The 27,734-nt window shown below is 41.0% G+C and overlaps 1 protein-coding gene across 3 annotated transcripts in view; it reads left to right on the forward strand.

Annotated features, from left to right (window-relative positions):
* Positions 1–27,734, forward strand: part of si:dkeyp-23e4.3 (rho GTPase-activating protein 7) — a 70,223-nt gene that overhangs the window by 39,849 nt on the left and 2,640 nt on the right. The window contains exons 1-16 of one of the 3 annotated variants that reach the window (XM_026371144.1): positions 4,105–4,269; positions 12,872–12,943; positions 13,068–13,149; positions 13,570–13,633; positions 14,062–14,681; positions 14,789–14,999; positions 15,281–15,652; positions 16,652–16,986; positions 18,068–18,244; positions 21,175–21,334; positions 21,516–21,714; positions 22,334–22,547; positions 24,788–24,902; positions 25,002–25,238; positions 25,581–25,816; positions 26,200–26,373. In XM_026371144.1, coding sequence (XP_026226929.1) covers positions 4,257–4,269; positions 12,872–12,943; positions 13,068–13,149; positions 13,570–13,633; positions 14,062–14,681; positions 14,789–14,999; positions 15,281–15,652; positions 16,652–16,986; positions 18,068–18,244; positions 21,175–21,334; positions 21,516–21,714; positions 22,334–22,547; positions 24,788–24,902; positions 25,002–25,238; positions 25,581–25,816; positions 26,200–26,373 — 3,281 coding nt within the window. In that variant the 5' untranslated portion in view covers positions 4,105–4,256. Of the gene's footprint in view, positions 1–4,104; positions 4,270–12,871; positions 12,944–13,067; positions 13,150–13,569; positions 13,634–14,061; positions 14,682–14,788; positions 15,000–15,280; positions 15,653–16,651; positions 16,987–18,067; positions 18,245–21,174; positions 21,335–21,515; positions 21,715–22,333; positions 22,548–24,787; positions 24,903–25,001; positions 25,239–25,580; positions 25,817–26,199; positions 26,374–27,734 lie in introns of those variants that run through there. The other 2 variants (XM_026371142.1, XM_026371143.1) reach the window with 2 other exon arrangements.

Below are 27,734 nucleotides of genomic sequence, written 5' to 3' on the forward strand. Positions count from 1 at the left end.
ATCTCTCCTTGTAGCATGTTGTGTGACAACAGTAGTTGTCTGACAAACACAGTGGACACTATATAAATATGTGGATTGAGCTTTGAGGCGAAGAATATGCTTTGAGGTTTTTTTTGTGATTGAGTTATCAGTTTCTTGAGGAATTGTTTTATCTAGTGATAGCTAGCCTTTTTCCACATGCTAAATTAATAGAGTATACTTAAAAATTGTTCTAGCTTCAATCATTCAGTTCAGATCACATGCAGATGTTGGATTACTGTAGTTGTAGAACTTTATTACTGCTGTGTATGTACAGTATACATAAAATGTACTTTTTGCTATCACAATAAAGAGGCTGTAAAAGACTCGAGTGCGTGTTCGCGGAGTAGAAGAGCTTTTCTTGGGACTTTGGGGCTTTTCATTTATGAATACATTGTTTAGTCTAAACAGTTTGTCCGAGCCAGAGAAGACGTCCTCAACTTGTTTGTTTTATTTGAGTATTATATAAAACAAAGAAAAGAAGCAATTCCCACAATAGAAACTGAAACTGGACAGCGTTTATGATTTTTACTCTATAAATGACTTAAATGATTAACTAATTATTAGTCGTTGGTTGATTCACTGTTTTGTTGCCGGTTTTGAAGGTTTTAACATTGACTCTGGGCTGAGTTACAAGTGTGTGCTGAAGTGATCAGTGGACAGGATATAGTTCAGGAGTGTGGGCCACTTCCTGTCCATCAGAAATACCAGCCCCAAACCCTCTGAGGCCGAATTCAGATCTGACTACACAACAGCTCAGACACACTCAAGCACCAGCACATGTACACAGAGTAAACTCAAACATGTACACACCCCAGAGCACGCACGCAAGCAGCAGTGAATATGCAGTGGGGCGAAGCGAGTGAGAGTAAACACAGCGCATTGTGTCTTCGTGTTCTCCCTCAAACGCCAAACACACAAATAAGACACACCCCACATAAGTATGCACTCAAACCGCACACACACAGAAACTCTCATCCGCTGGGAGTATTGTTTGATTCTTCCTTCTCTGACGCCCGTGAGGCTCTTGCTTGGGAAAAGGAAATGCGGTCCTGTGTAGCCTTTGTATACAGCAGAGAGAGCCTTTTTGTTAGCACAGCCAGGGGTCAAGCCCTGAGCTCGGCTTTAATCCTGATTGCTACAGTCAACATCTTGTCAGCTCCAGAGACCGAATGCCTTTCCCCTGTGTGACTTTGGGAGGACGCTTTCAAATGAATTGCAAATGATGCATGATAATAGTGATTATAATGTGCTGCTTATAGTCCGGTGTTTCTCTGAGGATTTTGTGTCAGTTGTGGTACCATTGTTCGTTCTCCGTGTATACTGGACTGCTTTTCATAGCTGCCAAACATTTACACATTAACCTCCAGAAGGAACATCACCTCATTAACTTGAAATGTGACTAGTTTATATTGCTGGTTTGCTGAACTCACCGCCGCTCCTTCGTGGTCACTGTCATCCTGTCTTCTTTAATGAACCAATCTGTCAGACTCATCTGAAATTTCAAATATAACAAGAGAAGTGTCGAGGGCAAAGTCGCACCAGTTCAGTCCTGTTTGTTCCTCTTTGAAGTTAAAACTTCACATTTGAACATAAACTATTTAGATTTTTGTGCAGAGAGAATAAAAGTTTGTGCCTGACTTTTTGCCTGACACCACTCTCTGAGGAAATTCCACCTCATTAACATTCAGATGACCCTTAAGTGGTGACTAATTTGTTTTGCAGATTGTTTGTAAAAGCAAAACAGAGCTTTTTACTTAACCAGTTCTCAAGTTTTGAGCATTAGCATTAGAGAAAAAAAAACACAGATGTTTATTTCAGGTACACAAAAGGTCAAAAAAGATGCACAGACTAATAAGATTAGTTATTAGTTATTAATCAAGTCCTCGTGTTTTTTGTGCACACACTGAGTGATTCATATGCTGATGATATGGAGAAACAGTCTCCCAGGTTCAGCAGTATTCCCAACTGCTAGAACTTACACCTAATCTGACTATTCGCTCCTTCCATTAGTGATACTGCTCGTCCTGCAGACTGGAGTGTGGTTAGGTCCCCTTCTTTTCCTACTAGACCTAGTTAGCTGCACACACTAGTTTGTTTGTTAAGGTTTTATCTTGAACATTAATGAACCATGTGCAGGTTTTGCAACTGTCCTTTTAATTATGTGACTGATGATGTATTTTCATCTTGACTCCAAAGGTAATCTTTGTCTAAGACAATATTATGAATAAGCAACAGCACAGATGATCAATTTTAAGGCAATAAAAATAAACTTTGATAACAAGGTTAAATTTAATTTAATTTAATGAAGTATTAATCTAAAGAAAAAAAAATCCTAAACTTAACCAAGTTATTTCTGTGCCTAAACCTACCCAAACAATGATGAAAATAAGGCACACTTCATACAGAGTTTATTTCAGAAGGTACTCTGACTGCTTGTTTCAAAGGGTAGTATGATCATCAAGGTTGGAGTACTTGTTTGAATCTGTCTGATTTCTGGCTTTTCAGCTGCTGAGTTTTCTCTGTTTTTACCAATGAGTCTCTTAACTTTCTGCTGTTTGGTGCTTTACGGACAACTATTTCAAACCTTCCTCTAAAGCTCACCTGATTTCACATAGTATCACTACATGTTCCAGTTTAACACCCCTCAGTCTCTAAAGTATGGCAGTGGAATCCACAGACGGTGTCCCAGATATTTCCTTGAATCACAATTAGACTGAGCATTGGCACGTTCTTTGATTGGTGACAGAGGCTGAAATGTTTTTTGTTTTAGTGTGTTATTGGAAATGCCCGAATCAGTTTTTTAATTGAGTCTTTTTGGTGTATGATATTGTATATCTCAACTTTCTTTACTCTCTAACACCACTTGCCTTTGAAATCTTCTCAGACATTTTTCCAAATAGAAGAAAACAAGTTTCTATCTAGCTTTTACTGTCTGTCTCTATTTCTGTACTCTTCTTGTTCTTGCTCTGTGACTCTTGACAGACTGTGGAAAAAGTCCCTTAGTTGTTTACACACTCCCACTTTCTCCTCCTCCACTTGTGAATTAATGTAGTGAATCATGCACAGTGCTCTCCTCTCTTCTCCTCCCCTCTTCTCTAAGGGAGTTATTCACATTTAAAAGGCCATAATCAAACACCTACGCGTTAAATGGAAGGCCATTAACGCTAATGGTATACCTTGGACTGAGCTGAGTCGAAACCTTGAAGAACTACAGACTATTAGGGCACGGCAAGGACTTTATCTTTTCTTGAGTTGAGTCATTCGCCCAGTCAGAAATGTGTCTTAGATTTCCAAAGTGGCGCTTTTTAAAGCTCCCCACCACGAAACGATTGTGAGAAGGTCAAAGATCTGAACTGATGCAAAGTATTCAAACTAAAACAGAAGAACTGTTTATCTTGTTAATTTCCTCTCTTGTTTCTATGTGTAATGTAACTATCTGAGCCCTATGGTGCACGGTCTGAGAGGAAGAGGGTATTGATGTGCACTATTAGTGTCACAGGAGTGATACTAATGATGCACCCGGTCGAGGCAGATGGCCGCCCACCCTGAGCCTGGTTCTGCTGGAGGTATCGTCTGTTCTTCTGTTGTTTTTCCTCTCCACTGTTGCCTAGCACTTGCTGAAGTGGATTGTTGGGCTTTTTATATAGTTCTGTATACAGTTATATTTTATAAGGTCTTAAACCTTAAACACTGTAAAGTGCCTTGAGATGACTTTTGCACTATACAAATAAAAATGGATTGATTTGAATTGTTGTGCTTATTTCTGAATCTGAATTAAATTATGCAGTTTTAGCAAAAGATAAAAATATTGCCAGAAATCACCAGTGGTAACATGTGACTGATCTTCTGTTTTGCTCCATGACTGGCCTCTCCATGACTTCTTTCGCATGTCCAACATTCACAAAAATTCAAAATTTAGTCTCTTCAGACAGGCCTTCATGTGTCTGAGGTGTTTTCTCTTGGGCTATTTTTAGGAGAAGGTCTCCACCCACCCACCCACCACTGTTCACATGGTCTGGGCCAGAGGAAGAGGAGTGGTAGGGGAAAGGGGAAACCTTCACCAGCGACTTCATTAACATGATGTCCAACATAACCAGCACTACTGGCTGGACTTTACTGCTACAACACTGGATTTAGGAGTTTTTCTTTAGAATTCATTCTTTTAAAATCTCTGTATCTGTACCAGATATCAGGGGTAAGATGGAAATTTGCTGAAGATTTCACAGCTTAAGAGCATGTTGATCACAAGTGAGTATGTGTTTGGTTAGAGCTTGTGTGTCGTCTTAGACAATGAGAAACCTTTCCATTCTGCCTCTTTTCTTTTTGATGACAATCTGTGCTTGATGAGATTCACTAAGGAGATGATTGGTTAATTAGCTCAATGAGTGGTAATTAAGGATCCCATTGATCAGATAGAATATTGTTGCAGGACTACTTTTAAGTTTCTTCTTGTAGTTTGCTGATTAGACTGAATGACGACTCAACTAATGTTTAGGTTTTACCTTTTAGCATTTTTAGGTAAATATTTAATCTACATTGTAGCTTTTGGTTCAAGAACCAAAAAGGAATTTGAAGCACTCCAGTATTAACTGAAAGTCCTTTATTGTTGGAAAGGATGTGGGCCTGAAAACATCACGAGCACAGTTGTGAACTCTTGTAGAATAAAAGCTTTTTCTCTGGCAGGAAGAGAGTAGGAATCGCTCTGAATGTGTGTGGGAATAGATCTTTTGGAGAGAACTTTTAAAATATTATTTTGTGTGTGAAAAGTTGGAAATATGTAGTCGAAGCTTTTTTGTACTTTTGTTGCATTTATAGCTCAGATTTTATAAATTCATTGCTACCCATAAATTGTAAAACAGATCCTTGGTTTCAGTAACAAGTGAGATTGCATTTGGTGTCATTAGAGAGTAGTGTGACATAAGACACAAATTACAGTGTGATAGCTGATATATAATGTTGATAGGTTGTTCTTTTTCTCTCTCTTTACATCGGATAACATACATCAATTTAATAATTACAAAAGACACACTAATATGCTAAACCTAAATGAGCATATAATAAATTATTTTATTGTTAAGTATTTCACTGTAAGAGACCTCCTTGATGAAAACCTGTCCCAGAGTAAGCTGGACCTCAGACTGGGGCGATGGTTCATCGTTCAACTTGACAATGAACCTAAGCACAAAGGAGTGGCTATGGGACAACTCTGAATTTAAAATTCAATATTTATAGTCTATGGTGGAATGACAGCAATTATAAGACATACACTTTCACTTCCCCCACCCCTTACAGGTAGAAAGGACCTCCTGTGGTTCTCTGTGGACTTAATGTTAATAAGTCTTTGGCTGAACGTGCTCCTGTGTCCAGCCAACACACTGTGCAGTGAGTGGGAGGGATTGTCCAGGACTGAGAGGAGTTTAGACAGCATCCTCCTTTCAGCCACAACATGTAGAGGGTCCAGCTCCACCCGCAGAACAGAGCCAGCCCTCCTGATCAGTTTGTTTAGTCTGTTAGTGTCTGACACCTTCATGTTGCTGCCCCAGCAGACCACAGCATAGAAGATGACACTGGAACCACAGACTCATAAAACATCCTCAGCATGGTGCTGCAGGCGTTGAAGGACCTGAGTCTCCTCAGAAAGTACATCCAGCTCTGAGCCTTTTTGTACAGTGCTGCTGAGTTCTTAGTCCAGTCCAGTTTGTTGTCCAAGTACACTTGCAGGTATTTGTACTCAGATAGGACCTCCACCTCCTCCCTCTGTATAGAGAGAGGGATGGACAGGACTCCTATAATCCATCACCAGTTTTGCTGATGTTGAGTTGAATATGGTTAAGTCCACACCACTGCCACTTAAGTGGTACAGCCAGAGCCCAGACTTGAACCCAATTAAACATCTCTGCAGAGATCTGAAAATGGCTTGAAATGTTCTGCAAAGAAGAATGAGAGAAACTGTTTAAAAATAGGTGCCAAGCTTGTAGCGTCATACTCAAAAAGACTTGGGCTGCGAAAGATGGTTTAACAAAGTATTAAGCAAAGACTGTGAATACTTGTACATGTGATTTTTTTTCTAGTTGTCATTAAGGGGTATTGTTTGTAGAATCAGTTTTGGAATAAGGTAAATAAATAAGACAAATAAATAAGGCACATAACAAAATGTGGAAAAAGTTGATCGCTGTAAATACTTTCTGGATACACGGTATGTGGTGTAGTGCTGTGTTCAATAGATCCACTCACAAGACGCACAGTGCAACTGAAGTGTACTGACACACAGTATTCAACTAGTTAAATATCAGCTCACCTGGGCTTCCCCTGACTGCTGTCTGCTCTGTGTGGAGGTCCTGTGATATAATCAATATTTTCATTATTACCTTACCAGTGTGCATTTTGGCATTATCAAGTGCTGTATATCACATTTATGTTGGCATGAGTAGACAGTCCACCATTCCGATGAAAGCCCCCTTCCACTGATAAAACCTTATGCTGCGCAGTATTTACTTCGGCCTCCATGTCACTCTCTCTTTAATAGCTCCCTGTTTCTAATCTTTGTCCTAAACTAAGTGACGCAGCTGCTGACTGTGGACAGGTGTGACAGTGTTATCATTTTTTCATCTAACAAAGCACTTGAACATATTTCCTTTGACGTCAGACAAATCCTTTAAGCATATGATATTGATAGTTGCATTTAAATGCTTTCCCGCAATCCTATGAAATCCAATGCTAATTCTTAGCTTCATAGACACCAGACTTTGCTGCTGAACCACCTGTGCTGAACTACATCAGCTCTCTCAGGTGAGGAATCTGCATTCTTGTTGCTGACATTGTTCCATCTGATTCAAAGGCCAGTGACAGGGAGGCTAATTGTTCACTTTCATATGTGGTAGTAGTAGTAGTGGTAGTCCTTAAACATCCATAAAATGGTGCTTGTGAAAATGGGCCCAACCCAGTTTGCGTTATTTTGTCCATTCCCCACTTACAATACCTACATTAAAGAGAATGACTAATTAAACCTTCCTAGACCGCAGAGAGTGACATAGAAATCATATGCTGTCTCTGTTGGACCAAGCTGTTTCCGACCATGAAGCAGAGTTGAACATTTCTAAATAGGTTATGTAATTTAATTGGACTAGTAAAATTACTAGTTAGTGGAAGGTGACCAGCATTCTGGACCCAAAAACAACAAATGACTTGCTCTCACATAAAAAACCTTTTCTCTCTCATGTGGTTGAATTCGGCTTGGCCTGGTGACGGCTGTTTTTTAGCCCGGCTGCGTCATATCTGTTTCTAAGAAATGCCTCTGTAGTCACCCCAGTGTGCTTCATGGTAACTGGAGAATGCTTACCTAAACTCAGTAAAGCTCTCTTTCCACTGGTACAAAGACTCACGACAGACAATGTTGTTAGCAACAGAAGACAACAGTGCACAGGAATGATTGGCCTCTACGTAGGGATGAGCTATTAGTCTTGTACGTCAGCTTACAAAGAATAGAACAGGAAAGACTAAAACAGAGAACATTACACTGACACTCTTCTGTTATTCCTGACAACTGTGATAATAAATTATCCAGAATCTTAACCTTCGGCTAACTTCTCTACAAGAGGCTGGTGGTGGTGTACGTAGTTTATGCTGACATCACTAAATCTCTCTTGAGGTGGAGGAATGTAACCTGGATATGATGCTGAAGCTTCACAGCAGCTGCAGCTGCAGAGTTCAACACCTATGTGAAATAAAGCAGAATTTTTATTCACTCCACGGTGTCAAAAGACAGGTGTCAGGATCGTTGTCATAGTAGCATTTGGCTTTTTTTAAATCCATATTTGCTGTGAAATTTCTTAGACTGAATGACTGCTGGTTTATGCATGTCCTGTCATTCTCTAATTTTTTAGAGAATGATTTGAACTTCATGGCTTCCATTTAGTCTTTGTTTAGTGGCTATAATCACTGAATTTAATGGAATCTACTAGAATGGGCATGAATGGTGCAGCTCTAAGGTTAAATGGTTTTTGCTCTCTTTTGATAAGTGTGAGTAGTTTTTGTTGCTGCTTTACACTTGCACTTGTTCATAATGTAATTAATTTTCCTCTTGGGTAATTAACACCGTGTAGGGGCTAAGAGTAAGCTCAGTAATAGGTCACATCTGAGTTCCCCTGGATTGCCTGGTGTAAAACCATATTTATTTGGGTCTATAAGTACCTTATAATGTAGTAATTGACCTTGATAGCAGTTGCAAGTGACCTGCACATAGTTTTACATTTATGTGTTTTATAATGGAGCCATATGAAGGAATGCTTTCTGGGTTCGTAAATGTACACTTGTCTAAAGCTTTAAAGTGGCCATATTATGCTTAATTTAGGGTTTATGTTTTATTCTGGGACTTCGTTGATAAGGTACAAACGTTACACAGTCATTTTATGCAACACCTCCTTTGTACTTGAGACTTGAGGCTTGTTCTAGCTCAGGTATTTTTAAAGCTCCCCTTTCCCCCATCCCACTCTGTTCTGATTGGTCAGTTGGTGGACGTCTTCCTGTGGGCCAGACTATGCCCAGTTGGAACAGCACTATTGTTCAGCAACTACCTAGTTTTTCTGCACACTGTGGCCGATGGTGAAAACAACCTCTGTGATGTAAACCCATAAAAACGTTGCTCAAAGTCTGTTACTGGAGTTCTAGCTTTTGTTTTATGTTTCATCAATGGAAAAATTAAACAAACTTAATTTCTGTTACATTTACAGTTAGATACTGTCTATCTTGGGCATCTAACTTTACAAAAGTATATATACAATAATATAAGAACTATAATGTGCTAATGTGGAATGGTGGTTGTTTGTCACAGTACAGTTAGGGTTAGGGTAAAGGTTATGTTTAAAGGTGAAATGTGTAATAAACGTGTGAAAGGACTATTTTCTCCATTAAGCCAGACCACTGTCTTTCTGTAGCCTTATCCAAGAACTGTGATAGTTTGAAATGAACTACAACAGTTCAATAACACTGTAGACAATATTGTACCAGCAGTGCTATTTTTATTATCTTATTTTTCAATGTCACTAATAAAAAGTAAGATGTGTCACTGTTGTTTTGTTCTGCTGCCACATGGGTTAAAAGGTTCCTGGTTTACCAGAAAGAAAAGTATCCACAGGCATCCTGCTGCACTGAACACACACACAGTGGAAGTGAATAGAGTTGTAGTGGTCACCCCAACGGCCTTTCGTGACCATAGATATCTCAAATTGTCAACTTACTTACTGGTTTGACAGGGGAGTACCTTCAGATAGTGGAAAGGAAGAAGCAAACTTTCCTTGCCATTTTGACAGCTGACATACCTCTGATCTTCAGCCCCACCTCTGGAGGCTTCGCGAGATGCTCTCAAGCATGTCTCTGAACTGCAGGCAGAGCACTGACCACACTTTATTTCTTAGCAGCCATGCAGGTGTTTAGTGAGGCATAAAACTCATGTGAAAGCCCTCACACATCAGTTTGATATTGGACTCAGACTGGAATGAGGCTGTTTAGAAATATGGCCAAGTGTGAGTCTCGTTTAGTGGATTTGGTTAGAAAGGAGGTTCAGAGCTCGGACGGCTACCACATCATAGTTTGTGAAGGATTGACACGCTGCCCATTCATCTCTGCTGTCAACTTGTCACATGTAAACTAAAGTACATGCATTCATGAACTATGAACAAGACAAAGGCTCTCATTCACTAACTCCCTCTTTTATATACACCAATGCACAGTGTAGTTGTACATTTATGTAGCTTTTTTAACACTTTTTTGCTGTGGCACACACACATTCCTCTTCAGTCTGAAGAGGAATACATTATGTTAAGGACATTAAATCCATGTCTGATTATATCCTTTAATAAAAATCTTCTTCCATTTTCTCACACTAATTTGTAGTGATTGCCCTGACAGTAAAGGTTTAAACCCTAATTTATGACGAGTCGTTATTCTGTTGAGCTGCAGCTTTGGTGTCCAGAAAAACATAAACACCCAAACAGAAAACGGTCCAACGAGCACGTAACCCCACCATCCATAGTTCCTCTCAGCATCGAGAAACATGCTGTCCAGCTTCCTGCCGCTAGCAGGGCGGAGTCACCCTAATCATGCATCCAAATCTCTTATCGGAGCCCAGAGGGACCCAATCACAACTTCCTCAGAGACAAACTCATTTGGAAAAGGGAAGAGGCCACTGCCTGCTGTGGTCATACTCAGGAGCCCAGTAGATACCATCACTTACGTAAACGCTGAGCTGAGTGGAGAGGGGCCCATGAATGTGACATCTGAAGTCACTGGCCAAACATGCAGGCTGAGGATAAAGTTTATTGTTGTTTCTGCTGTGGAGTGTTTTGTTCCTGATGAGATTCAAACCGTGTGTTGTAATTAGGTAAGAAAGGTATTAGGGTTATTCTCAAACGTGCGACTGACGTACTGTCTTCCTCCTAACTTCTTGGTTCTCAGACAACAGGATATGTATGTTTTCTTGATAAATGCACTGTAATGCACGAACAGGGTCCTGATTTGCAAAGATAATACACAAAAAGTTGATATATATTTGCAAAATAGGCATTAACAGAAGTGAAATAACAAGGAGGTGGCTGTGTTTAATTGATTCATTAAAAGAGATAATCTAAGAAAACTAGTGAGTGTTATCCTTCAAGCAAATCAAACTTTTGTACTTAAGCTCAAACATATATTCTTGTTGACCGCAGCAGCTCAGCTCAGCTCGGCTCTAGTAATTACTCTTCAACAGGGCTGTGTGCAGTGTAAATACGGAACAGCCTAAGAACACAAAGACAAGTAAATGTAGATTAACAAAACTTTATTAGTACCATTACCTGTGCGCTCTCTCTTATTTGAAAAAGGGTTATTTTTAGGAGATTGATCAGGATTTACAGAACGTCTTTAGGAGCAAATGGACTTAAGGCTGAATGCTACAGGCAATCTAGTGAAGTCGTGTCTAGAGGGCAGTGGACACAATGAAGAAGCAAAAAATGAGAAAACTTTCCTCCTCACATTTGGAAGTGGAATCAAAACCCAAGTCTGAAGCTTAGAATTGAGCTTCTTGTAGGAAAGATCTACTCCGGTCTCTTTAGTATAAAGTGTGATCTCTTGATGATCACAGACAGATTGGCTGTAAACCTGAACACACAGTTTATAGATTTGTGTTTACAATGTTGCAGTGATGCCAAATGCGTCTTTTAATATCCAAACAACATGCAGCTTGTAAAGAATCGAAGAAAAGGTTATTCTGCAAAGCAGTTATGCCAACAGTACATTGTACTGTACATTTTCATTCCCCTGCAGTGGTTGGGGTTTGAATACTACTCTGCTTCCCAACTAGATTTCCTCTGCAGCCTTTGTCTCTTCTTTAAGCTCTGAGCCACTGCTGCCTTAAAACAGGATATTAGAGTTATTAACAGTGGAAATTTGGCTTTAATAACAAGAGCTTTTAAATTGATGGGCTGTATTTTTCGATTTAATGGTGTAGTGATGGATAGGGACAGTGAGTGGTATGATGTCAGTGGCTGTCGTGGTGTGAGAGCCGTGCAAAGTTCAGGGCTTTCACTGTGGTAGTCTCACAAATCCTCTCGTAGACATGTGACTTCCACTTGATCCACTTTCTGTTTAAAATGCCATATCTTCATCGTGACTCGAATTGTGTAACCAACAGGTTATTTGAAGGTCCAGAGTAAACATACTTAGGATATTTCCTCTGTATTTTACCACTCACTGTTTCATTTTCATGGCTTATTCCTGACTGTTAGTCACTTTTCCTTTCTTTCTTTCCCTTCTGTCATTTTGATGATTGCCTTAATGGCTGAATTTTCCCCCAGTGTTTACATATCCAGGCCATCTGCTTTGTGTCTCGCTGTTTCCTGACCCCCGGGGAGTCAAGGGAAGCAGCGAGACCACGTCACATGCCAAGTTTCCATCCGGCTGTCAATTGAATTTTAGGCAAAACTTCTGAAAAGTCACAAGAGATTAAATGAGAATTAGGTGTCCTTCCTTCATCTACACTGAAACAAATAAGTAGGCCGTAAAAAACACAACCACCAGACGGGAAATGTTTAGAGCTCCGATCAGTCATGGGCAAACTGCTGTTGTTGTTCTTTAGTGTCGGCTAATGTCGGCCATATTTCATGCTGCCTGAATATGAAAACAAGAAATGCCCTTGGCAGCATTCTGAGTGCAACATGCCTCTTACGCACGGAGAGAGCAGGTTTAACAATCTGGGGATAGGGCTTGTGGTGGACAAATATTTTGAGACCTCTCCAAAAATCCAAATCCTCTTCTGAGCTGTGCAGCCAGACTGAGAAAATGATTTCTGCTGCTTCACATTGTAAACATTATATTATTACTACCACTGTGTGTCAGTTGCCTGTAAAACACTTGACTGCCGTTTGGCTTAATTGGTTGTGTGTGTTGGTACTCTAATGTATATTATTAATTGTCACGTCCCTGAATTACAATAAGATCTCAGCACTGACACAAAGATTCACAAATCTCAGTTTTATGTGCATCAACCTGTGACAGCAGTTACGTTGCTCTGCCCATCTATATTGAGCAGAAAGTAAAGGAATGCAGAAGATGAAGAGGAAGGAAAAGCACCCATTCCCATTTTCAGCAAATTAGCAGTAATTAAAATTGCCTCATCCAAGAGTCACCGATAATTAATAGCCTGTATGTGCCTCCAGTTTTTCTCCCTCAGTGTTTTTCTTTTTTAACAAAATGCAAATGTAATTAAACTTCATAAACAGACGACTGATTAAGTGCAAATATTTGCCCTCTTAAAGTGGGCGGAGCATGAAATGATTATAATTGAATCAAATGCTTTTATTTCTTTCTGTGTTTGCAGAGATTGAAGCCAAGGAGGCCTGTGATTGGCTGCGAGCAGCCGGCTTCCCTCAGTATGTGCAATTATTCAAAGGTAAATATGAAGGTGTTAATGTAATCCTGTGCGACACAGCCTGTAGAGTCAGCTCCAAGAGACTGATCCAAATGATGTTTCAGGCAGCATCCTGTTGTGTCATTTATCCTTGTTTGTGTGTCAGACTGCATGTTCCCCATAGATATTGAGTGGGCGAAGCGTGATCATCACTTCCTGGATAAGGATGCCCTGGATTCAATGTGCAGGTAACACACTCGTCTGTGCAGGTGAAGATGTGAACACAATATTGTGAAGTGCTCGATAATCAGCTGTCATGTGCTCATTCAGCTCTGTGGTCCTATGTACTCTTGTTGGATTGGATTATAGAGTGAAATAAAACATACACTTTTCTTTGGACTTTTTAACAATTTGAACAATTAACTATGTAGAATAAATTCATAAGACACAACAGTGTTGTTATTGTACAAAAAATATTGTTTTGCTGTGTGAAATGTGAATAAAAACAGATTTGGTCATATTTGGCATTGTCTACCGTATAAACATGACCTTCCCTTAAACAGGTGCCTGCGTAGATGTCTAAGTTACTCATGGTTGATCAGCAGGTCACTGTTACTACACGATGCTGCCAGTCTAACCTCCACATTTTGCTCGTTGTCCTCTTTCAGGAGATTAAGCACTTTAAACAAATGTGTGGAAATGAGGCTGGAGCCACGGAGATCAAAGCGCAGGGTGAGCACAAAGAAACTCTGTTTTCCTCTTTCTCTTTTTAGCAGTTACTGAAGTCCCACTGCAGAAAAGAGGAAAACAAAGCAGATTATTAAAACATAATGTAATTTGTAATGAATATAATCATTTTATGTTTCTTCACTTGGCTGTTCAGTGGTCATCGACATACAGCTGTGTTAAAGAAATAGGACTGTAACAATTCTGGGAACAGAAATTCTAAAAGGATATTTCTAAAACAGCGTAAGACTGTGAACTCTCATCACTTTCTGACCTAAAAGATTTAATTGATTGATTCTGTTTACGTTTTGCATTGTTACGTCTTATTTCAAGACCGCTGTCAATAATAAATTTCATTGAGTGCACCAATCCCATTTGCAAATTGTGTGCATCTCCAAGCGCGCTGCAGGTCTGACCCCTTCTTTTTCTTCCAGGGAGACAACTGTGACAAGGAAGACTTCTGCGCTATCAGCCCCAAATGGACCTATGACATGCAGATGCAACGATGGCGGCGCCTTGACTCCTCCATGGAGATCTGTCGCTTGTCTGACAGCCCTGCCGAGCCCCAGGATTTGTCTTTGTGTGAAGTCCCTGACCGTCATGATATCTCCTCCGTCCACAGCTCCAGCAGCGCTGATAGTGAAACCCTCGATGGACACCGCAAGACTAACAGAGAATCCACTACCATCACAGTCACTACCGCCAGCACCACGGACGACCAGGAGACCAGCAGGAGCTCCTCACGCTGCTCCTCCACAAACAAGACTCCGTCTCTGGACATCTCGTTCAGTGGACCCCCCTCTCCTGGTGAAAGCGGTGGAGGATCATCTACCATGAGTCTAGAAGCTGAGAGCTGCTTCTTAGACAAACCACCTAGGAAGAAGTGCACCAGTCTGCTGAGGAAAATAGAGAAACTGAAGCTGAGGGCGACACCTGGACTGCTCCCCTCTGGTCATAATAGTGAAAGCAGCAGCAGTCGGGCCAGGCATGTTATAAGTGGGCCTGTTCTGATCCAAGAGCAGGGCGGGATGGAGAGGTTACACTGCCCATCAAGGTGAGGAATGTTGATTGCAGTCATTGACACTGGATCTTAAATATTCTGAGAGCACACATAATTTCACTCCTGTAACCACGGAGCTCTGCCTCCCTGTATATCTCCAGTCTGCAGGGTCGTCCCAGCAGCCACACATCTTCCTCACCTTCATCTCCTCACACCATCAGCAGCAGCAGCAGCAGCCACTCAGAGAGCAGCAGCACCGTCAGCACACCCAGCCCGGTAACCAGAGTCAGGAGTAACTGCAAACGCTCCAACAGCGGTGTAGGGGTCAGTGGTGGAACGACCTGGGACAACCAAAACCACATGGGAACAGAGGTCAGTCCTGATTTTACTGTACCTGCCAATTCCAAATGTTGTGTTCTTATATAGCACATTCAGTGCCATATATAGAAATATTGTTCTTCAGGACTTCAGGCCAATAATTCCATTAGCGGTTTTATTAATATGTTGCTTTGAAGAAAAACAGCTTTTGTCTAATTCTGAATCTGTTCAGGTTGATTACATGTGATGTGTAATTATTTTAAATCTAAGACCTCTTCTTCCCTTTTGCTGTTATTTAAACCATCGGCCTTTCATTCATTCTTGTACTCTTTCAGATATTCAGGAACCAAATCAACAACAACAGCAGCCATGAGAGCCTGGTCTTCCAGGTACCTGAAGGACACAAACCAGGAACCTTCCCCACCTCCCTTTCACACAAACACCCATTCATCGACAACACCTCCGTCAACTGGAGGACCGGGAGTTTCCATGGCTATCGAGGGCGGAACAGTTGCCGTCGTGCCACGTCTTCGCTGGCCGCTGGTGCCAAGGATCATTCTTCTTCTTCACCCAGTGGTGTTTCCGTTCCCAGCCCGCCCGCTGTCCTGGATCATCGGCTGAGTATCTACGACAATGTCCCCGACAACAAGCAGCTATCTGAAAGTGAAGGTGGCAGCGATACGAAACGCTTGGGTGAAGAGTTGAAGGTAGGTCAAAGCACTGTTACTGGACATTGTCTAAAATAAATACATAATGTTTTATATTAAAATTCTTTCAAGTAGGGGATAAAGTTTCCCAGTAGCATATCCACTCTTCTAATATATGTACTTATTTATCTGTTACACGTCTCTCATTTAATTTCTGCACTTTCAAATATTACATTGCGTTTTGTTTTGCTTACCACCTACAGTTTTATACAGTTTTATGCAACTACTGGAGGCAAATTTGATATTTTGCACTTTCATGTTCATTTCCTACTTTCAAACGCAGTTCAAATGTCATTTAGGATTTCATGTCATTTCATTAATCTTACACGTGTGAAGCAAACACAGAGACGCATTCTTTGTCTGCTTGCACAGTTGTATTTCAGAGATACAGGCTTGTGTGGAACAAAAAGGACTATGTGATAAAGTGAGAGGAGAAAGTTGACAGAACTGGCTAGAGAGCGGCAAACAGTGAATGATTACTGGTAATTGTAGTAACTGTCACAGCTTGTGATCAACATGCACAATAAATTAGAGAGATTTTATCTAACTAGATTGTAAAATGCAGCCATCTGGCTCCTTTTGTAGGTTTTACAAACATCTCTCTCCTTCTCTCTTTAGCTCTTCTCCTTTTTACTGATGAAAGATAAAATATATATTATATATATATATATATATATATAAATTCAATGGAGGATATTGATTCTGCACCCGTAAAGCCAGAAATCATTTTGTGAGTGCTTGTATCAAACGTGGTTGAAACTAAACAGTCGTCCTCAACAACTGACGTAAGTCACTAACATTCAAACTTTTTTTTTTCTAAAGTAGAAAAGGAGCAATTTAAAATAAAGCTGCCGCCCTCGTTGACATTAATATCAAAGAAGTAATAATTAAAAGGCTTCTAAGGAACTAGTGGTGTCTACTTAAAACTGACATATGGCTTCACAACCTTCACTTTGCAGAATTCACCTGTAATTTTTTCCAACAACTCTTCTGTCTCAGGTGAATGAGTTCTTGGCAGGTGAAGATGTTTTCTCCGCTCTGGATAATGTCTTGGAGAGGATCAGCAACCTACAACAACTGGTCACTAGCTGGACAGAAAACCTCTCCGAAGACGATTGTCAGAGAAGTTCCTCCTCGTCTTCTTCACAAGACTCACCTACCCATGGCTCCTCAGCCACGTCCCCCTGCCCATCCTCCCCCAGCCACATTCACCTCGAGGTGCAGCATCCTGAGGAGATGGAGGAGGAGGAGGAGGAGGAGGAGGCAGAGAGTTGCGACAAAGTGCCAGCGAACAGAGAGGAGTCCAAGACAAGATTGGCAAAACCAAGGAGCAGGTGAAGCATAACGCAAAAAGAGATGGAAGCTATTACACCAAGTTTATTTATAGAGCAAGTGTAAGTGTGAGTAAATCAGGGTTATGAAAAAGAAGTCACCAAGAGAAAAGTCAACACTGAAGTCCCCAAACCTTTGTAACTGTAAGCTGGCAGTTATCGACGTCTTCCCTCAGGCTTCAGCTAAAGTTACTGTGAGGAACTTAAGATAGAATCAGTAAACTCATAGTGTTTATAGTGTTGTTAGTTGTTCTCAGATATAGAGCAATAAAAATTGATGAAGTTTCTCCTGTAATGTAATAATGGAAGGTTCCTGTTTATTCATCTCTGTGTGTTGTACCAGCTTCTTTTAATATACTTACATAATGACTGAGCTGTGTTTTGTATCTCAACTTGCGCTGTAGTTAAAGAGGTGGGAATGTCCAGCACTTTGTTTAACCTTATCTACACATTATTAAATGCACATATTCTAATCGCTCCATGCTAACGTTAGCTTCACACAGTAGCTTGGACCAGTCGCTAAAAGCACAGGATGGATCGTGGCAAAGCTGAGTTTACACTGAGACCATGTGAGTTAAACAGAACTGAGTTAAACATTTGAACTATCATTGTGTTTTCATGCTAGAATGAGCCTCAACATTCAGAGGATAAACCTTTGGCATATCATCTAATGTCATGTACATAATTATGGGACTTTGCATCTCTGTGTGAGTTATTCTGACCCGGTAGTCTGTCTCTTACTTACTAATCTATTTAACAGTTGTGTTTCCTCAAGTGGAAAATAGAAGTGCAGTCTCCCAGGGCTGTACTCTAATCTGTTGTTTGCATATGGATCTGTTCTATTAAGACATCTAAATAGATCCAAACATGTTGTTGCGTACATCGCTTACTCTGGTTGGTCTGTTTCAACAAATACAAAGGCTTAGTCAGAGTTAATGAAACAACAGTTATCATTTGAATATAATAACACTACACACCAACTCGGGGTATGATTGGTTCCAATTGGGCCTCCTAGTGTGTCACATGTAAAAATCAAGCTCTTGAACGTGTGTGTTCTCATCTGTACTGACTGCTGTGTGTTCAGCAGAGTGAGCCAGCAGCTGCACTGGTCCAGTGAGCAGAGCCTGCCCTCCATGCCCCCCAGTACAGCAGTAGAGAACCAGTCCGTCTCCCAGTTCATCCTGCTGCAGAAACTCTCCCTGCTTAAGCTCACCGCTCTGATGGACAAATACTCACCATCTAGCAAGCAGGGCTGGAACTGGTAAGAAAGCACAGAGGTTTTGGGAATATTTGGTGATTTGGTGTTTGAAAATAAATGTGAGCGCTCAACAGAGGTTGAGGACAAAGGTGGCAGGTTATAGGAAGGTGGGAAATAAAACTCTACACAACAGAATTCTTAGATTCCATGTTCCTGCACATGTTCAAGGAAACAACTGTGGAAAGGAGGTCAGGTGGGTGGGCAGAGGGTAAATATTTCAGGCAGCCTATTTAGAAATTCATTCATTATTCATGGCTCAGATGCAACTTTGTCTCTGCTTAAAAAACAGAGCAGCAACATGCTTCACGAGGAATAAAACAGCTTATACAGGAAGTCACGTCAACCTTCCAGCTTGCTGGTTAACTGTGGAGGAATTGTGTGATATTTGAACTGATTGTCCTCATTTTACAGTATGTTCAGCCTCGTTTATATTCATCTCAATGTTTCTTTAGTTTATGTTTCTCACTCCCTCAGCAAACATTTCATTCAGATCACAATGTGCAAATTTAGAAATGCTTTTAAATTCCGGATATTTAAAGTTGTAGATGTGAAGATGTGAATTTAAACTGTTTAAATTCAGTGCTGAAGACCAGATAACATAACTACAGTCTGTGGGAATCTAATTTCAGTATGTTGATGTCTGGAATTAAGACAAAAATGTTTTAAATTTTTTGTCTGTTGTGTTCAGACCGTCACTTACACTGCCTCATATCAGAAACTCCTTTACATCAGGTTTTATGTGTTAACAATCACATAAAGAAAAAAGCTTTTTCCTGCAGCTCAGTCTCACTCAGTTGCTCTATCACTAAACCAGCTTTTTAACTTAGTATAGTGTGTCGTAATAATTTTAAAACGTGTTCGTTGTATTGTTTCTTTGAAACTGATTGCATGTTTAAGTATTACAGTATTTTAAAACCAACACAATAGCCATTTACACAAATCAGGTAGTGCTGGTACCTGATGGGGGCAGGTAGCAAAGGCAGGGTAGTGGCAGCTAGTGGTGGTTGCTAATTAATTCACAATTAATTCAACTTTATTCACAGTAAATACATGCTATCCACAGAAAACATCTTATTTGATAGAACACATGTGGAAGGAAAAAGGAAAAAGTCGGATTGTGTTTACTGTGTAAAGTTCTTACAGCTGCTGGACATACAGTACCAGCAGTGAGGGGACGGAAAGCCACTAGGGGAATCTTTTAGTGTAATGAATTTATGCAGCACGTTCTTGTTTCTGATGTTGGGTTTTTCCATTACACTTATTATTCACATACATAGATTCAATGAGATCAGTGTTTTGCCTCCTACACCGTGTTTCTGCGTTAAGCCCTCATGCAAAAGTGAGACAAATTCATTTTTAAGAATAATAAAACATTCAAGCATTCTGCTTGTTTACTGTGCAGAATGCTTGTATTTTTAATGTGCCCTGTGTAAACACATGACCTGCTTGTTTTATGCTTTGGTATAAAACCAATTAGATTTTTGCAGAGGGTGTTAAACTGAGTGGGATAAGGCTGAATGTGGGAACTGAGCATTAAAAAGAAAACCCTCCTGAAATACTGTAACTCCTCATTTGCCTTTAATTTTCACGATCAGACGTGTTCAGGAGGAGATTCAAGAAAAACAGATTAAAGTTTAAAAAGCTTTTTGTATTAAAGGTTTTTTGTGTTTTTACATTTCAAACTACTCCATTTTTGAAAGTTGAAATGTTAATAAATCACCTGAAAAGGAGGAAAATTGAACAGAAATTATGTCAGAACCTACCAGTTAACTTCTGGTGAGGAGCAGGAGTTTTAAATGAAGTGCAAATTACTTGTTCTTATACAGATGATGTGAACGTCATGTTCCTTCACCTCAAACTGTGTGATATGTTTCAATAACACAAGACGAACATATTTTTCTATTCCTCTCACAAAATGTTAAGTTCAGGCAGCTTAGTTTTGAGGCTGGTTTGGGAGAGGCGTCAGTCATTATAATATACAAATACCTGTCAGTGAAAATGTAGTCACATGTGAAGATAAATGGCAGTGTCAGTGAGTTTCTCCCTCTCATACAGTGATTTGTCAAAGTTAAAAAGCCACTCAGAGATTTTCAATTGAACTTAAAGTGTTAAATCTCTGGTAAAACACCAGGATAAAACATGGACCACAAAAAGCAACACAGCCAGGTTTGTACTATTTACATGTACAATGTGGTTTCCTCAGAAAAGAAGTGCTGTGACAGCAGAATGTGATTGTTGCTGAACTGATGCAGAATCATGAAGTATAAGCTAAGTCTGACAGTGTGTTGGTTCAAATCTGCATAGTAGTGGTTTCTTAGTAGAAAAAGAAACCAAAGGCTTCCTAGGATTCAGGAAGTACTTCAAGTATTGTCATCTCTTTGACTCTGTTGTTGCTGATACCAAAAAGAGTTCAGAAACACCGTGATTGATTGTTGCTGATTAGCTGCTGATATTCTGAGAGCTAATTATATTATACATGGAAGAAAAAACACAGAGACATCTTTTGGTGGAGATGAGGATTTATTACTGATGCTGGAGCCCTCTTATTTATTATTATTAGGGTCCGTTGAACTCCGATAATCCAGTAAGTGTCACTGATGTGAATGGTTGAAAGGACCTGGTATCAGTTCAGTCTCTTTGTTCGGTGTCCATGGTTTCTCCACACCTGCATGTTTTTCCTGCAGTGCTGATTTGAATGGCATACACATTTAGCCATCACTGGGGACTTATGTAATCAAAACATGTTTATTTGGCTTCTTCCTTCAAAAGGAAACAGAGATAACAGCAGCCAAGTTCAGCATGTGTTCCACACTTGATTGGTGAGGTTTACATACACTATTTCCCAGATGTGTTGTGAGCACACATTATTTCTACAACTGTCCTCAACGACAGCGTGCAATCAGGAACCTAATGGAGGTCTCTGTCACCTGTAGGACTGTTCCTAAATCGCAGAGGAAGACCGAATCGATAGAGGTAAAAGGTCGGCGGGTGTTCGGGGTTCCTCTGCTCCTCAACGTTCAGCAGACAGGAGAACCACTTCCTCCCAGCATCCTCAGAGCCCTGGGCTACCTCAGGAGCCAGTGTCTGGACCAGGTAATGACACCAAAGTGGCAAACAGCGGTTTTAGAAACGATGGGAAGCTCAGCTGAGTGTGACATGACACAGATCACCAGCTTTTTGTGGTCCTGGTCCAACCTGAGTAGAGAGAGAAACAAGAATTATCTATATTTGTATGATAGTGGATTTGATTTTTTTCTATCGTTTCCTCTACCAGGTTGGTCTTTTCCGGAAGTCGGGGGTGAAGTCCCGTATCCAGTACCTCCGTGAACTGGTGGAGTCTGACCCCGACGGCGTTTCGTATGAAGGTCAATCCGCCTTCGATGTGGCCGACATGGTGAAGCAGTACTTCAGAGATTTGCCTGAACCCATCTTCACCAGCAAACTCTGCGAGTCCTTCCTCCACATTTACCAATGTGAGCAGTTACCACCATTAAAGAGGGGTTTGGATTGCTCTCCTGTAAAATAAGCAGTCAACAAGTCACAGACTGTTGTAATTAGTGGTTTCAGTTCATTTTCTGATGATTTGAGCTGTTTTTGAAAATTTTAGGGATTATTGTCAGACCAGAATTAAACATTTCCACAATCAGATGATTTGCCACTAAAGCTTGGGCATGTCGGCATTCTGTTAACTAACACAGTCATTAGCATCCGTTGTAAACTTTGGCACGTTTAGGTGTGTTCAGACTGTAAAGCAAATTATCACTACTATTCTGAAGTTGAACTTTTCCAGGCCCCTCCCCTATTCTTCCTGTTTCCATAGGTTTATAAAAAGGGATCACATCACTCTTTTCAACAGTCTACTGGTGTGTGTGTTGATTGTACACAGAGTCATGACGTATGCTCTGTGCTGTCCTTGAACGTCGCACACATGTGCCATGCTACATTTCCATGTTAATATCTTACCAAGTGGTTTTCATTATTTTCACTAGAAATCACTCCTGTTCCATTGTTCATTTCCACTATGATGCTTTATTTTGCTGGTAACCTCGACTGAGTAACCACAGTATTGACTCCTGAGATTTCCGCCTGCAGATTTTCCAAAGGATCAGCAGCTAGTAGCGGTTCAGGCGGCCATCTTGCTGCTTCCTGATGAGAACAGGGAGGCTCTCCGAACGCTGTTCTTCTTCTTGCGGGATGTGGTGGCCTGTGTGGACGAGAACCAGATGACTCCCACCAACATCGCCGTCTGTCTGGCGCCGTCGCTTTTCCACCTGAACAGCATGAAGAGAGACACCAAAGCAGCCAGGTAATCTGCAGCAGTGACTTTCTTTTAGTCTTTGAATTGTCTTTTAAAAGCTCATGTTATCACTTGATGATGGACATTTTATATTGGCACAAACTGTTTCTGTTAAAAAAGAAAGAAATAGGAGTGTGTGACATCTGATCCTCACGGTCACAGTCACATATAGACAGCAGGTACATAAGAGCTCGGTTGTTAGGTGCGGACTAAAGTCCATGTCACTGTAGGAGCTTAGAGATCAGAAGCATCCAGAGGTTTTCTTCACATCTGGTTTTGCATGTTTTAGTACTTCAGCTGCAGAATGTTTCTGGCAGTTCTTCCAGAATGGTTTTAAAGACTTTTCTAGAAACCGCATTATGTCATGACAGTAATCTACTTTAGAAGAAAAAAGAAACTGGTTCAGATGAAGAATGTTGTATTTCAACCTGCTCTAAAAATGTACAGTATTCTGTACACACTGAATAGAAGTTACAGACTTTGTAAGATTCTGGACAGGAAAGTAGCTTTTAACAAGTCTCAGTCCATCAGTTAATGTAACCTAGTGATTTGTTGACAGACCAGCAAGGCAGAAAAGCAGCCACACAGACATTCTGACAAAGGTTTGTGCAGAGAAATGTGGAAAAACGTTAGCTTTGACTTCAGGCTGTGACATTTTTATGAGTCTGCGTTTCAATTTCAGCCTCTGATTTGTCCTCAGGTCCCGACTTCGACATTGATTTATGTCTGAATGTGTGTGAGCTGTTAGAAACGGCAGGTTGAACGTGTCTTTCCTTCCTGCTTTTGTTGCTTCGCTACTGTCAATGTTTCCAGCCTCTCACGCATGACATCACCACTGGATCAGGTCCTGGTGCTACACCCACATTTTTATTTTCTGTAATGAGAAGCTGTCAGCGATGTTTATGCAGAGAGCACGTTACATAACCTCGACTTCACTCCCCAATATAAAAGAGATGTTTTATCTGAGAGCCCTGCAGGGCACGAAGTTACAAATTAGTGAGAGGAAAAAAAGAGAGAGGGATGATTAAAGGATGGGAGCAGTGAGACTACTGAGAACCATAAGGGTTATTTGACTTATTAGCATATGAACTTCAATGCTATTCAATACTAGGGGTCACTGAGTCCCATCAGTGTCTGCTGACCATTCTTCTTTGTGCTGCATACGTGTATTTAGCATTAAGGAGACAAATAGTGGTTCTGGAAACCTTAAAGAATAAAGCTAAAGCAAGTGGATTTTATTATTCTTGGCTAAGTATTCATTATTATTATTATTATTATTATTATTATTATTATTATTATAATCCCCTGAAAAGACCACATTAGTCTGTCTCTGACTCCAAACCCTTAAGTTCATGACATTAATCTTTTAAAAACAATAATCGACTCCCCTTCACATTTTCCTCCTGCTCATCTTTTCTTTAGACGTCCATCTTCTCTTTCTTGTTTCATTCTCCTTCCACTCCTGTTCTTTTCCTTCTTCTCTTCCTGTTATCTCCACCTCTTCCTTTTCCTCCCTTCAGGCTGTCAAGTCAGTAGATGGAAATGACACAGCGACACAATCAGCACTTTGTGCCTCCCATTATCCTAGAAGCCCGAGTCCTGGCTTGTCAGAAATGTCACACTTTGCCGTGGGAAAAATAACTTGGAAATTTGTCTGTTGCTTGCTGCTGTTCTTCGAAAGATGTTTGAAGTCTCATCTCTTTCATAGTTTTGCTTCCTCACAACTCACCACCCCTACTGAGATACAGACTTTTTAATGGTCCAAAACCCTGTGAACCAGAGCAGTTTTAAGCATTAATGTCGAATCCCAGTTTTGCTGCATTGAAAACTGTCTGCGCTGCTTGACACAGAACGATTGGCACTCCTATTGTTTGCTTATTCAGCACCAAGTCAAGCAATATCAAGGATAAAACATAACCAAATAAAATCAAGATAATCTACTAACTGTGATTCTGTTAGTTTCTAGAACAACTCAGCAAAAACAAAAACGTTTAGAAATAACCTGAATCTGTCAGTTTCAGCTGCTGCTGTTCTGCTGATTCCTGTCTGCTGCGTGATACATACAGTACCTGCACCATGAAGCTAATGTCTCCCGTTTCACATCCTCTTCCTCTTTTCTTGTCAGTGTTCCCAATATTTCTCACATAGTCACAGATTGGTACTTATCCTGAAATATTTGGGGATAAAAAGCCAGTTGCCCTGGCTGTAGTTCAAGGTTGATTAAACTTGTTTTTGTGATGTTGCTGTAGGTCGAGTCACAGGAAGTACAGCTTGGGCCGCCCAGATCAGCGCGACCTGAGTGAGAACCTGGCTGCCACCCAGGGCCTGGCTAACATGATCACTGAGGCCCAGAGACTCTTCCAGGTAAGAAACCCTACAACTAGCTGCACAGACAAACTACAGCAAACTGTGCCTTCGGTTTGGTGAAGAGAACAAAAATAGATCACCAAATCTTTTCTGTAGCTTCCAGAGTTTTGGCCTGGTCAACGTTTATGTGCTGCAGGCCTCACTGTGGACTCCATCTCTGAGGAGGAAGGAGGCCATGTGTTCCCTAGTAAGACTGGAGGTGTGGTAGAGCAGGAGGAGAGAAGGACCAGGCTGCAGCGAAGCACCCAGCAGCTCCTGAAGGAGGCCAGGGAGAAGGGCAGAGACTGGGAGAGCCACCCAGCTCCAGAGCACGTGGAGCTGGCCTTTAAAAAGGTGAACACAGGGAGTTCAGATCCGTACCACAGTACATACTGAGTAACGTTTGTATACAGTCAACATTTGAATGCAGTTAATGCACAGTACTACGAGTGGTATTTGTAATTGTTTTCCTGAATATTAGTTTCGTTAAATATTACCAGTAAGAAGATCACAGAACAGCCGAAGTGCAAGAGATGCAGCAAAGATCAACCTGAACTGAACTTGAATCAGCAATTAAACCAAACATTTAGAACATCTATACACCCGTAATCCTTTAGGGAGAAAAGACCACCAACCATCGTCTTTAATCATGTGCATCTGCTGAGTGTTAATTGTCTGTGGCCACTTTGTCTCCAGATGGACGATGGCTGCCCGCTCTGGATGTGGTGCGGCTCAGTAGAGGTGGACGCCCCCCAAGAGGAGCTGCTGCACCGGTTGCTGAGGGAGCAGAAGTTGTGGGAGGGAAACCTGCACCAGGCCACCGTCGTACAGACATTATCCACGCACGCTGAAGTCTACCGCTACCTCCTCCAGAGCCAGGGCCACGACCATGGCCTGGTCTCCCGACCCCCACAGGAGCACCTGCTGCTCAGGTAATGAGGCAGGATGAGTTACAGGTTCACAGGGCAGGTGAGACAGGAGTCAAAGCTAAAAATACTGACAGTGGCAGCTTGAGTTAAACCAAGACAAACTTCTTAACCCAAGCTGACAGACGGAACATGACAGTATTTATGTCCACATCAAACTGTGTCACTTCTTTTGATGGCATACCTGAACTCTGCAACTGATGTCAGACAGAAATGTTTTACACTGCAGATACCATATTGTGATTGTAAAAAATAAAAGTTTGCACTTTATTTTTGTGATTTTTTTGAATATCTTTATTTAAAACATGGGGTGTAGAGCATTGACTACAGCAAAAGGAGTTATTCCATTTATTATCCTTGCCTGTGTTGACTCCTGTTTTCTTCCTCAGGATCTGGCAGGCAGAGCCATCCTCTGGCCCTCTGTACCTGTCTTCTATATCCACAGAACATCCCGACGTGCAGGTGGAGGGGATCAGGGTCCATGTCCACTCCTGCCTCTACCTGCTGGAGCCCACAGGAGCCAGAAAGACCCAACTGACACATCTCTGTCGAACGGCCATCAGGTAGGGAAGGATGCGGAGCAAGGAACAAATCAATATGAGCTGTTGATTTAATGTTGTTCTTGTCAAAATGACAGAATGGTCCTTTAAGCGATCATTTGAGCAGAGACAGAAGGTAATCCAAGTGGGGCAAGGAGGGTTTAAGGTCACAGGAGATCTGTTGTGATAGTGAGGGGAAAATGATGAGGAGGAACTAGGACCTTCTTGTGATTCATGGCCTTTGAAAGTAAAGACAGTGCTGTGAAAAAGTATTTGCCCCCATCCTGATTTTTCACGTGTCACACCTACAGTGGCTATAAAAAGTATTCACTCCCTTGGATGTTTCATCCTTTAATTGACATAAATAAATCATGGTCAATAAAAGTTGGTGACTTTGATTAATGTCAAAGTGAAAACAGGTTTCTACAAAGTAATGTCAATTAAATAAAAATATGTAAGATCAGTGTTTACATTAATATTCCCCCCCTTCAGGTCAGCTCTCCCCTATAGCTTTAACTGGTGAAGAACCAGGTCAACAGTTGTTTTGTACAGTCTCTCCTATCTCCATTTCTGAAGCTTGTAACTCCCTCAGAGTAGTCATCAGTGTGTTCGTGGCCTCTCTCACCAGTCTCCTTCTTGCACAGTCACTCATTTTGTGTGGATGGTCTGTTGTAGGCATGAGACATGTGCCAGATTCCTTCCACTTCTTGTTGATGGATTTCACTGAACTCCAGGGGATGTTTAGTGCCTTGGAGATTTTTTTAGTATCCATCCCCCGACTCAATGGGAAGTTCTGAGTTGCTGGGAGTGTTCTTTTGTCTTCATGGTGTAATGGTAGCCAGGAATACTGAAGAACCAGTGACTGGACCTTCCAAACCCAAGTGTCTTTATATGGCAATCAATTGAGACACATTCGCTGCACTCAGGTGATCCCATGAATTTGTAGAAGCCTGTTTTCACTTTGACATTGAGGTATTTCTCTGACATTTTTTGTCAAAGTTTATTGACCATGTTTGATTTATGTTAATAAAAGATCTAAGGAGGTGACAACTTTTTATAGGCACTGTACATGGTTCATATCATCCAGCTAATTTTGTCCAACCCTGCCTGCCCCTACCTGGAAAAACTAATTGGCCCCTAAGCCTTTAACTTGTGCCAAATATGTAAAATGGTTTTAAAAGATGAAGGGGGCAAATAGCTGTTGATTTCCTAATTCAATTCAATTTTATTTGTATAGCGCCAATTTACAACAGAAGTTATCTCAAGGCACAATCCCATTTGAGCAAGATTTAGGCAGTGGAGAGGAAAAACTCCCTTTAGAGGAAGAAACCTCCAGCAGAACCAGGCTCATAATGGACGGCCATCTGCCTCGACCGGTTGGGGTG

The sequence above is a fragment of the Anabas testudineus genome, chromosome 14, assembly GCF_900324465.2.
Source record: "Anabas testudineus chromosome 14, fAnaTes1.2, whole genome shotgun sequence".
Classification (NCBI taxonomy): Eukaryota; Metazoa; Chordata; class Actinopteri; order Anabantiformes; family Anabantidae; genus Anabas; species Anabas testudineus.